This window comes from Parus major, chromosome 3 (genome assembly GCF_001522545.3).
Source record: "Parus major isolate Abel chromosome 3, Parus_major1.1, whole genome shotgun sequence".
In the NCBI taxonomy this organism is placed as follows: domain Eukaryota; kingdom Metazoa; phylum Chordata; class Aves; order Passeriformes; family Paridae; genus Parus; species Parus major.
The window spans coordinates 55040348-55053260 of NC_031770.1; the positions used below are offsets into that span (position 1 = coordinate 55040348).

General features: G+C 39.8%; 2 protein-coding genes across 7 annotated transcripts in view; both read left to right on the forward strand.

Annotated features, from left to right (window-relative positions):
- MTRF1L (mitochondrial translational release factor 1 like) overlaps positions 1–10934 on the forward strand; it is an 11569-nt gene extending 635 nt beyond the window's left edge. For 2 of the 5 annotated variants that reach the window (XM_015623123.2, XM_015623119.3), the window contains exons 2-7: positions 1201–1280; positions 2476–2659; positions 6145–6308; positions 7199–7316; positions 9108–9244; positions 9830–10934. In XM_015623123.2, the coding sequence (XP_015478609.1) occupies positions 2527–2659; positions 6145–6308; positions 7199–7316; positions 9108–9244; positions 9830–10045 (768 nt within the window). In that variant the 5' untranslated portion in view covers positions 1201–1280; positions 2476–2526 and the 3' untranslated portion in view covers positions 10046–10934. The other 3 variants (XM_015623120.3, XM_033512744.1, XM_033512745.1) reach the window with 3 other exon arrangements.
- Positions 10229–12913, forward strand: part of FBXO5 (F-box protein 5) — an 8086-nt gene continuing 5401 nt past the window's right edge. The window contains exon 1 of one of the 2 annotated variants that reach the window (XM_015623117.2): positions 10229–10324. In XM_015623117.2, the coding sequence (XP_015478603.1) occupies positions 10307–10324 (18 nt within the window). In that variant the 5' untranslated portion in view covers positions 10229–10306. Of the gene's footprint in view, positions 10325–12405; positions 12491–12913 lie in introns of those variants that run through there. The other variant, XM_015623118.2, reaches the window with a different exon arrangement.

Below are 12913 nucleotides of genomic sequence, written 5' to 3' on the forward strand. Positions count from 1 at the left end.
CGGGGCGGGAGAGCGGCGCGCGCGTGGCGGCGGGCGGGCGGTGCCGGTGACACTCGTGTCACCTGCGGGAACCCGGGGCGGCCTCCTCGGGCCTGCCGGAGGCAAAGAAACAGCCCGAGCAAAGGTCGGGGGTACGAGTGAGTGGGGAAAGTACTTCCGCCGGCGTGGGAAGTGCTGCTGATGACCGGTTTCATATAAAGCAGAGATAACTGATCGAGGATATTTTGAAGTATTGGTGGAGTTGTTTTTTTTTTACCCATCTTTTCCTTGCTGCCAAGACAGCCCAGTCCGCCTGCCTGCCTCTGTTTTGGCAGTCATAGAGGTCAGCACCTGAATCTGCTGTCTCCACACTGTGATTTGACTTAGTTGTGTGTCAGTAGCTGCACACTTTCAGTGCTGCCGAATAATGGATTTTTTTTTTAACCCAGACTCAAACTTCGTTTTGATAGCAGCTAGAAAACTAAAATCTAGAAAAGGAGTACTTTAGGATCAGCAAACATTTGTTAGATGGTTAAGTATTTCCTAGAACTGTACTGTAGTACTCAGATTTTTGCATACAGTGATAGGGGTATTAGGCCTTTTAACAAGGAGTGCCAGTTTTGAAGATGCTGTGCTCTTTAAATCCTTTATGTTCTTACCACACTGAAATACAGAAAACAGGTTTTTTAGAGCCACAGAATGGCTGGTGAGGGAAGGACCTTTGAACATCACCCAGTCCATCCTCCTGCTCAAGCAGGGTGACCCACAAGTTGTTCAGGGTTTCTCTCTGCTGGGTTTTGAGCATCTCCAAGGATGGAAATTCACTACCAGTCTGTGCAACCTGTGCTTCTGTTTGACCACTGGCACAGTAATCGTTGGTTTTTATAGTTGGCTTGGATTTTGATTTTTGATGTTTCAGTGGAAATTCTTTTATTTCAGTTTTTTCTCATGTCCTATACCTGCAGAGGATTAGAAAACACTCCATATGTACTTAGAATCTTCTTTACAGACCATATTAATAATTTGATTTTCTGACAGGTTTAGTATTTTGTGGGAGGGAGGGGTTGTGTGGTAATTTGGTTTTTGTCTGGGTTTTTTTTGGTTTTTATTGGTAGAGCAAGTCTTCTTATTTTCTTATTCTTATTTTTTCCAAACATGAGAAGGTTTTCTCAGAATGGCACTGATATAAGTCTGAGGATTAACCATACTCAAATATTTCAGATGAGAACGAAGATTTCCGGAAGCTTGCAGAAACAGAAATTGCTTCCTGTGAAGAAGAGATAGCTGAACTGAAACAACAGGTTAGATCCCCTTCTAAAGCCCCTGTTTCCTTGCCATTCTTAAATTAATAAAGCCAAACTGTCTTCTTGGGGATGTTGGAACTAGGTGATATTTAAAGCCCCTTCCAACACAAATCATTCTATGATTCTTGTCAAGATGTATGTGATAAGTTCTTCTCCTCCCCCTTGTGCTAGTTATACTCCCCAAAAAGTGTCTGTTACCTAAGGAAAATGAAAATATCAGGTGCTATAAAGATATTCTGTAAGTAAGCGACTGTTTGTACCTGAAAATGTTTCAATCACAGTATCTTTTAAAGTAGATGCTATAGTTTGTCTTGTCTGGTTGTACCTTTACATATGTCCAACTCTGTAGCCCTTGGAAACCTTAAAGTTGCCCATCATCAGTGGTTTTAAAAAAAAATTAATACTATGTAACTACTTTAGGCTGCTACTTTATATAAATTTTACAGAGTATCTATGTTATTTAACAATAAATAATCTTCACATGAACAGAATGTTTTAACTTAATAACACTGTAGAAGCTGCTATGGCTACATTCGTTACTCCTCCAACAACAATACAACAGTCACTTTTAAGTAATTTTATAAATATTTATGTTTCTGCCAAAAAAAGTCGTCATCTGTGGAAAGAAGCATCACCTAATGCTAGTAAAGGACAAGGATTTAAAAGCAATTGCAAATCATCCAGAATTTTGATCCAGTGTGCAAAATTTTGATCTCTTTTTGCTTTTGTTATATCTTTCATCTACAAATCAGGCTCTTCTTTTTAAAATAAATAAACAAATAATACATTTGTGTTGTTGTTGGAGGACTTTGCTCCTGAACATACTGTCTTAGCTCTGCACTTGAGATGGAATTAAAGGAGAATCTGATTAGAAGGGAGATACTCAGTTGTCTTGCAAGAACAGGCATATATCCTCACGTATCCTCACAGTGCTCCTGATGGATTAAAAACTTTGGTGAAGTTTTGTGGCTTTCAGGAGAGGCCTGTGTAACTCCTGTGACTGTGAACAGACACAGGAAGCCTTCCTGCAATGCAGCATCATCCTTACACTCCTTTGCCTGGCTGAAGCCTGTCCTCAGGGCAGGAGAACACAGCCTAGATCAGTTACAGACTTATCTGGCGTTTTACACTCTCTCAGGTGTGGGTAGCAGTGTCAGAGGGGAGTCTTAGCTGGGTGCTTTTGTATTTACAGATAGTGTTGCTTTTGATTCCTTCAGAAGAAACAGATGAGAGTGATCTTGTCATGGAAGTAACTGCTGGAGTTGGAGGGCAGGAAGCCATGCTGTTCACCTCGGAAATATTTGATATGTATCAACGATATGCTGCTTATAAAAAGTGGAAATTTGAAGTATTAGAATACTTTCCCAGTGAAATAGGTCAGTAATGAAAATACTGTAACTTGTTAATTCAAGTTGAAACACTTATTCATAGGACATTTTAATTTCCTAAGTAAAGGAAGTTAATTTTGGAAGTGGAATATTATTTGAATGTCTGAGTACAGTTCTCCTCAGCTTCTGTATTTGGGCATGAAACTCCATTTCAGAAAAACTATTAAAATACTGAAGTGCTACAAAGGAAATTTATCTTTTAGTTATTTAATTTCTACATTTTAAAGCTATTGAAAGACAAGTGCTTAGCAGATGGAAATTTAGAAAGCGATACAGATATGTTGGTTTAACCTTTTCTTTTTTTTTTTTAATTAAGATTATGTAAAGTTTATTTTGCTACACTATTTTACTTACTTATCTAATGTTTTATTGTTTATAGATTAGGTTGGTGGAAGATTGAAAAATCTAGTTTTTATTATGGAGCTATCGGCATAGAGAAATCTGTTTTATTAAACAATTCTTGCAGTTTTATCTAAAACATCTTAAATTAATGTGTAATAGTATCTTATCTATAATATAAGGAAATGGGATATTTAGATATAGCTCATTTGTAACAGCTGTTAACAGCTTTATTAGAATTTGACTTTAAAAAGTGCTGTATTTGTAAACTGTTAGAATAACTCTTTAGAGTTCTTAGGAAGTATTTATTTCAAGTTGATGAACATGAACTCAGGCTCCCTTCTAGAGTGGCTGCTAATGATTCAATTAATATACTTTTTAAAAAATTTTGTGACACTTGAATTTCTTATTTTCTATTATTTATATTTGCTAATATTAATAAACTTCTTGTATGGTTAAGAGCTCATGTGCCAAGTAAACTGTTTTTACAGTTTAAGTGGAGATAGGGATGAAAAACTTCATATTGCAGTGCATTTTGTTGCTGAAAGAGCAAAGTCATATTCATCCCCATTCATGACTGGGCAAACGCTTTGCCAGGAGCTGAACCAGTTTAGCCTTCAAAGCCAACAGAAATCTGTTAACTTTATTTCTTTTAAAAAAGTAAATGAAATAAACATTGTACAGGCTAGATGGATGTAAACAAAAAAGAGAAAGAGTCTGGGTCTTCTTTTTTTCACCTACTAGGGGGAGAGGAGAGATGCCCTTCCCATTGGTGCAAGACTTGGATTGGGTAAAGCGCAGCACTCATACACTTCACCTTCAGAGCACAGTTTCAGTCAGCTTAAGCGAGGCCTGTCTCACCTTCTAGGCAGCTGTATGTTTTTTCTTTCTCAGCTCTAGCAGTTTTGAGGCCACTGTGGTAATTGGATCAGTCCACTGATTTGGTTAAAAGTCCTGTTATGGAATAGTTGTAAGTCAGGTCTGACTCAGCTTACAGTCCCTATGATTAGAAGAAAAAGGGAGTTGACTTGGCTACCTTTTTGGTGAAAGCCCAGTCCTTGGACAAGGAGCCCAGACCCTCAGAGATATTCTCATTAATGCCTTAAATGGGAAATTGAACTAACTAACTAGGTTAATATGTTAACCTAGTATCTTCTCTTTGAAAGGGCTAGGCTTTTTTAATGGCTATATGTTTATTTTAAAGTCTGTTTTGCTGAAGTTTTGTCTGTGCAGTGAAATTAACATTTAGGATGTAAGTCTTAGGAAAAATAAAGGCAGCCCTAGTTTTTGTCAGTCTCTTGTAGTTTTGGGGTTTTTTTTTAATTTTGCATAACCACATATTATCAAAACATTCTGAAAATGGAAATAAATAGAGGCACTATACATGGCACGGCCAATGAAACAGATGTTTGAACCCTCAGGTTCAAAGTGTGTGTGCTATGCTGAGTAAGAGTGGCGCTAAGGATGCTGGTGACACTAGGCTGTTACATCCTACCCATATTCCATTTTTATTGATCACATGAGCAAAAGCAAGGTTCTGTGTTAAAATGTCAAGCTCCCTTATTTCAGAGAACTCCTGAATTTGAAATCTGAAGGTGAGCATGTATGAGCAAGGTGAATGTTAAATAAGCTGCAATAAAATAAAGGTTACATAAACTAACATAAGTAAGACATTTAAAGTCTTAAATTACTTTATTGACTTAGCTCATGGGATGCCACTGTGCAGAAATAGCATGTTGAACCACAAACTCATATGTCCTTATTTACCCACTTCTTCTCACTCTAGGGGCAGGCAGAGACACAGATGTGGGACTTTTCCCTGATCTAAGATGCCACATTTAAAGCGAGTGCAAACTCATACCCTTGTTCTGAGTAAATCAGATATCAGGATAGATTGGGATATTTTATATGAAAGGAGGAAACACATAGTTATCAAGAGTTAACTATGTTTGACAAGCCTACAACATGTCTGCCAGGGTAAAAGGGCTGTCAAAATTTCATTAGATTTGTCTGCAGTTCATAATAAACCTGTTTTGGTAATAGTCAGTTTGAAGCAGTATGATCTATATACCTCTCATATGAACTAGTTTCATGGTCATCTTATTCTAAGTGCTGTAAGCACACATATCACTACAAATTTTAAAAGCAGAAGGACAAAAATTTTGTGAAAGAGAAAGCCAAACTGTCTCCTCCTATTTTTCACAAACATGACTGTAAAACAATATATATTTTAATAAAGTTATGAATGAATGAACATGTCCATTGAGGTGAACAACCTGGCCTGTGTTCTGGTGGATGATTTTTTTCCTGCTGTGCAGGGCATTTTCAGATTCCATGTTGTTTTCATTTTCCTTTTTTAAAAAGCTGTTGTCTTGTCCCTATGGTTGAGTTCCTTAGTCTCAGAGATAGCCTAAATCAGTATTTCTGAGAGGTACGTGCCTCTTCTCTTCTTCAGCTGTGATTTCTTGTTGCAAGGCCTGAAGAACAATATTCTTTTCAAGGCTGCCTTTCTCTTCTTCAGTCATTCCCTTGGCACACCACCCACTGTGCTGGGAATAGGATTTGGGAATTGAGCTGTATTAAAAACAAAAATGGGTGAAAAGTTATATTCATTTATAATGCCATCACTTCTCTAATTCTTCACCTGTACTGCATACCATCAAACAAGGAAAATCAAGAATGTCATAAACTAGAAGAGAAAGGAACTTTGCCCCAAAGCCATGATTGCTATGGGCTTGACTTCCATGTTCCAAACTATTCAATGTTTGTAGGATGTTGCTGTCAAGTGTTTTGCTGGAGGTATTGTTAAGAGGTGCAGGAACCTGTGTTCTGGTTGTTCCAGGAAAAAATGTATATAAGTGTATATAAAATTTATTAAAAATGTATATAAAAATTTAATTGGACTCTAGAAAAGAGAATTTGATAGTCCTTGCCTTTTTGAGGTAGTGTGTGAGTAAATATGCATGGCTTTAAGATTTTTCTTGCATTTTTGGCATAATTTTGCCCAAGTGTTGAAGTGGTAAATCTGTCATTTTAAGAAACAAATGCCAGTGGTGAGTAAATACACTGTTTGAAGTACAACAGCATTGTACCAGCAATTCTTAAAGGTTTATAACTCTTTTTCTTTATTTAAGGTGGCCTAAGACATGCAGTAGCCAGTATAGCAGGTGCTGAGGCTTACAAATACATGAAGTTTGAAGGAGGAGTGCATCGTGTTCAGCGGGTACCAAAAACAGAAAAACAAGGACGCATTCACACCAGCACAATGACTGTTGCCATATTGCCCCAACCTACTGAGGTAATATTTATCTTTTAGTCTAACAGACATTACCAGAAGCAATGTTTTATACCAAGTGTTTTCTGCCTCTCGATATTCTCACATAATGACTTTTTTAATCTTAATTTTAAACTAGGTCATATTTGTTATTTTATTTTTGTCACAGGGATGAAATAAAGAATTTCTGTTATTTATCATATAAAGTCACTGACAATTTACTTGATTATGACTTGAAAATTCACTGTGACTCTCTCACATGTTTTGTGGAAAACTACATTTTCTCCAAATTAACAAAAGACTGAATCATATTAACAGGCTCATAGATTACTCCTTTTAGCACTTCCTCTTTCCCATTTCTGTAGCGTCTCCACTTGCCTGTTCTAAAGTGTATGATAATTCAGTTTTGCTATATTTGCTTTCTTAAAAGCAATGAGCTAAGAAAGCTTTGTTTTGATCTTGGTTTCATGTTTACCTAACAGATTGTCAAAGATTTTACTCCTTCCTGAACTTTCTTAAAATTGTCTTGCTCCTTCCTCACAGAGACTATTGCTTCACTTCAAAGCCAATGTCTGATATGTCATTTAAAAACCATCTAATCAAGCTCAAATATTGGTTAACTCTGCTGGAAGAGGATGCAGAGCTCTCAGAAGAGAGGAAAATGCTAAGCAATGGTTATGCATTAAGTTACTGTTTGGCTGATTTCTGGGGTTCCATCATGATGGATTCCAATCTGAGTAGCAAGATTTCTTAATATGTTTATAAGAGGATTTGAACTAGTACCCATAAATGTTCAGAAGTTTGATTTGCATGAATGTGTCTTCTAACACAAACTGACTGTGCATATTTGATATCTGTCAAGAAAGAAACAACATAAAATACTTCTTTTTCTCTTCTTCTGTCTCCCATGACAGATGAGGCTGCAAATTAGTCCGAAAGATCTACGGATAGAAACAAAGCGAGCTAGTGGAGCTGGAGGCCAGCATGTCAATACCACAGACAGTGCTGTACGGATAGTCCACATTCCAACAGGTGCTGCTTCATTCTTTCCTTAGTACAAGGTCTACGTTCCAAAACTGCTGTCAGAATTTCTTTTGAAACAATGGTTTCATTTTCAAACCTGGGCTACAGTAGAGCAGAGGTTTTATGTAATTTTCATGTCTATTCATACTACTCTAAATGCATCATCTTGTGCCCACTCCAGTTTTTAACAGTGGAGACTACTGGCTTCAGTAGATAAGTTTTTTATTTTGCTATTAGACATGGCATTCTAAAAGCATTCAGATCAGTTTCTACCAAAAAATTACATGTAAGCTTTCAAATCATGAAAATGACACCGAAAAATGGAGTAGGTTGAAATCTAATGTTCTGAATTTTCTTGACTAGTCTCCAAAAGAGAGATTGTGCTATTTCTGTATTAAAACATTACTTTTAATTGTAGAGTCTACTCAGGATGCCAGCTCCCATTCGTCTGCTGGCTCCTCTCCCATAGATGACACACATAATTAAGAGGCCCATCCCTCTGGCTCAGGTTAGGAAACACAGCAGGGATAAATACACCCTCAAACACTACCTGTTTTTAGCTGTTGTATGGGGATTTTTATTGCCATTCCTAAGCCTTTTACTTCCCTTTGAGCAATTCACAACAGCCTTCTTGACTTTCATTGCATTTTAACTTTTCCTCTTCTCTACCACAAACATTAGTCAGGCTTTACAGGGTTTCAGGGTAATCCTAAGCACTCTTTATCTTCATGTATCCTGATTTTTGCCAGCCATTCCTTGTATCTGTTTAAAACATCAATCCATTCTGCACTCGTTTCATCACCCTAGTAAAGCAGAAGGCAAGCAGTGGAGAGGTTAAAATTCTGTTCACTATGTGGTGAGAAAAAGATACCCCTGATAAAATTGTGCTGGATTGCCTGTATGTTTGGATAAAAAAGCAACAAACTAAAACCAGCAATTGATCTTAGTTTTTGCTGATGGCAGTTATTAGGGTGTCTAATAGAAATCTTAAAGTGTATTGCAAATTTTTTGCAGTTACACACATTTCACAGGGGAGTTCATACCTCACATTAGCTTCTGACTTTTTCTTGTTCCACCTTTCCCTTCTTCATTTGTCTCATCCTTAAAATTGTCCTGTTACTTCTTCTATTTCTCTCATCATAAATCTTTTTATAAACCTTCACCATGATCCAAAATGTTGTTTATAAATAAGTCTTTCAGAAAGTAATACTATGTAATCTTATAAAATCATCCTCTAATATTACCAGAGCTACTTTACAAATCCAAATAACCACTTAGCTCGTACTGTGTTTCTTCTCCCTGCTTCTATTTTTGGCTTTTCGTTTCTTAGCTTTAATTGTCTGTTGTGGGATGAGAAAGCACACCCTTTTTATTTTTTTAAATAAAATAGTGCCCACTGTTTTATATACTGATCATATTCAAAGCAGTAACTGTCTTAAGGATTTTACTGTTCCTTAAACCCTATGTTTCCTGGAACTGTGGCCAAAATTTATGTGTAATGAAGGTGTCTTTTATAAGTCAGATTACATCACGTATCTTTTATTTCATTATTCATCTATTGTCCAGGTGAAATAAATTTCCACTGAATTAAATTTCTTGTCTTATGGCTTAAAACACCTGTACAACTCAGCTTACACTTCCCTCCCAAAATGTATCATTACTCATAAATAAACCTGGACTTCCACATTCCCAGTCCAAATGTAATAGCCTAATGTAACATACGAAAAATCTTCCAGAAATTGTAGAGCTCTTTTAGTATGTGTTAATCTTAAGTGCTAAATGTCACGATATTTTTGACAGGGATTGTGTCTGAATGTCAGCAAGAAAGATCCCAAATTAGAAACAAAGAGAAGGCTATGCAAATGCTATGTGCTAAACTATACAATGCCAAACTAGAAGAAGAAAACAAAAAGAGAAACAGTGCTCGGAAGATTCAAGTAAGTTGTGATACAGTTCTGTACAAGCATATGTTTTTAGGGTAACATCTTTGTTAAACAGCAAGCAGTAAATGGAAATACAGAGCAACAGAAGCCCAGGAAGGACTTACATGAGGCAAAAAGAATGTCAGAGAATGGTTTGGGCTTGGAGGGGCCTTAAAAATAATCTATCTCCAACCCTCCTACCATAGGAAGGGATGCCTTCCACTAGGCCACTCTAGAGAACAAAATCTTTGGAGTTCCCAAGCTCTCTAAACAACACCACTACATTTTACTTCAGCAATAAAGGTCATATATTAGCCAGACTTAAAATTTCAGTAGTATGTAAATCCTAGAGATCCAGTGAAGCAAACTGGATTGCAGCATGAAGAACCAGAGTAGTACTAGAAAAAGTTGCAGTAAAATTGTTCTTTTACATTTTTGAGAATAATTACTGCAGCTTTTGAAGTGATCTGAGTACTGTGGAACTACAACAAATTTTGTATAGTCATGTGAGGAAGAGAAACATTTTGCTTTATATGCCTGATTGATATTTCTTCACTTTTGTAAGATGATGATGATAAATTGATTCTTCTTGTTCCATAGATTGGGACTAAAGGAAGATCAGAGAAGATCAGAACATACAACTTTCCACAGGACCGGATTACAGACCACAGAATAAGCAGATCAGTGCATCATGTTGAGTCTTTCATGCTAGGGGAAGAAATGCTTGATGAAATGATACAAACTCTGAGAGAATATGCTGATTATGAATCTCTAATGGAAATTATTTCAGAAAATGAAAAAAAGCATTCCTCCTGAACATTGTTATTTCTCAGGCCATTACAACAGATATAGACCTTGGTCTGCAAAGAAGTTTCTCAGAGCACCCCCCAGAAAATGGAACGTCTTTTCACATCATGAAAAACATCACAACTTGCTTCCTCGTGAATATGAAAAGGTTTTCTTACTTGCTGAGTAAAAGACTCTATTATCTTATATAAAAGACATTATTGCTGCAGTAGTCCTTTTGAAAAGTTAATTTGACTGCACCAGAAGTAACAGCAGTTCTACTGAGAACTGATGCACCACTCTCAAAAGGTATGCATGCATTAAAAAGGAGTTATTTCTAGTTCCAGTTTTCATTTAAACTATGATTTAACCATCACACAACAGTGTGAAATAGTTTGCTTGAGAGAACCAAAAAAATGTTATTTTATTTGAGTGATTGGAAAATGTGATAAATAAATGACCCCACTCTGTCTATCCACATATTTATTTATCACTTATATGTGTCATGGGAAAGGGAGCCAAAGTGTATCTCTGTCATGTTTTCAAGGCCTTCTGGCCCTTATTTATAAACACTAAACAAGCTTAAGAATACCCCTTCTTCAAGAAAAAAAATGCCATGGAAGCCAAGTGATTCTGAATCATGTGGACAAACAAATGTTTCTGTTCTTGAGTCAAAAATGGAAATAATTGTTACAATATTGTTGGGCTGATATTTTAGTATCCACTTGACTTCAGTTTCTCCTTTATGGTTTAATTGACTGCCCAAGTTATTGATCTTCTAAAAGTTATGTGCTGTGACTGGCACTTGGCTGGTTTTATCTATTTATTTAAAAGCACTTTAAAACACTCAATACCTTTATCTGTTTTGGGGTTTTTTGGGATTTTTTTTTTCCTAGTAAATACTACATGGTAACTATGATTAAGTTCCAAGTCTTTTAATTTAAGATGCATTAGTTAACTTCAGATGGAGGAATGTCTCTGTGCTTAAGATGGGGCATACATATTTCCTTTTGGTGAGCATGAAACCTGGGTCTGTATTTACTAGCAGTTTTCAACACCAAACTGGCACATAAAAAAGTAAAAAGAAACATTGGCTCATTTTTTGGTGTAAAATAATTAGATACCTATTGGAGTAGAAACTAGGACTGAAGTATTCATTCTTGCCAGATCAGTATTGTAAAAGGAACACTAGAGAGCACTTGTGACAGTCCTACTGATGTGACTTAAAGCCAGACCTTCTTATGCCAAGTGGTAGATGGAATTTGCTGTTCAGCTTCATATTTTTTCCAAACAAATAAGGGTCATTGACCAGGTCTATGCACTGGACTACTGCATGAAACTTAGGTAATTGCTTAGGTCCTTGTCACTCTAGACCTTCCCTGATTTTCCAGTCTGACCAGATCCTGCCTCCCTATTCTCATCTGGCTGTTGAACAAACATGAAATGAGGTGTTGCCTTGCAAGTGACCAGGCTCTGAGCAGTGTGAGAAAAACTAGACATCCTGTAGGTCTGGCAGGAGGCTGGCAGAGGTATTCCAAACCTGACATCTGCCAGTGCTGTACATAGGGAGACTTCACTGTCCTCCTTGGCCTGTCATGGCAAGCTTTACGGTGTAAAGACTTGAAGTCCTCTGCTCTCTCTATATTAATTTTTGTGCAAAGGATGTTGTCTCTGCAAATGTAACCTCCTTGAGCTGTGAGTAGATTGCCTTTCCAGCAGTGGTAGGGATCTGGTGTCCAGTCAGCCTAGCTCCCAGGAGTGCTCCTGCTCACTCTGCAACATTGTCATTGTCATATGTAGCATTGATCATATAAAATAAATATAGTTCTTTTGTGGAGAGGAGCCCAGATTCACCGCCAGACTTGAATCACAGAATGGGTCAGGCTGGAAGGAACCACAGTGGGTCATCCAGTCCACCATCCCTGGTTAAGCCTGGTCACCCTCGAGCACATGGCACAGGATTGCATCCGGGCTGCTTTTGGATATCTCCGGTGCGGGAGAGAATCCTTCCCCGGTAAAGGAGCTTTGCACAATCGGAGCGTGCCAGGGTGATGGGAAGATCCCAGGGGCGTCCATTTAAAGAAGCAGACATAGATGCAGCTGGGCGCCAGGCTGCGTTTAGGCGTGTCAGTGCCGGGAGGCGGCGGCCGCCGGTTCCTTCGGGGCCGAGAGCGGTGCGGGGCCGAGGGCGGGAGGAAGGGGCGGGCGGGAGCGGCCAGCGCGGGAGCCGCGGCCGCGCCACTCGCGTCCCTCCCTGGCGGCCGAGGAGGGAAAGCGAGGGACGGGCCCGGCCCCGCCCGCCGCGCTCGGGATTGGCCCCCGCCGCCTTCCCGCCGCCCATTGGCTGCGGTCGGCGCTGCGGCGCCTCGCCATTGGCTGCCGCGGTTTTGGATACCAAATTTAAAGTTTTTAAAAAGCGCCCGGCGCGAGCGGGACGCACTCACTGCCCGCGGCGGCGCCGGCGCGGCCCTGCAGGTGAGCGCGGGGCGGGCAGCGAGCTCCGCCGGGAGCCGCTCCGGGGCTCCACGGCCGGGGCTCCGCTCCCGGGCCGGCTCGGGGACAGCGGGGCTCCGCGGTTCAGGCTGTTTGGCTGGGGTGGCGGGAGCGTGCGGGTGCTGGCGGCGCTGCGGCGGGACCGGACGGGCTGGGGACGGCGATTCCTGGCGGCCACCCGGTCCCGGCTAGGCTCTAGCCTAGCCCCGCAGCTATCCCGCCGGCGGGATGGGATGGGACGGGACTGGACGGGATAGGATGGGACGGGATGGTGGCTTATACAGCGCCACGATCCCGCCAACGAGCCGCGTGTGGGGTGGCGGCGGCTGCTGGCCGCCCTGGCGGGGCCGGAGCCGGGCCGGGGTGCGGATCGCAGCTCGGATCCCACCGGCGGGCAGCGGCGGG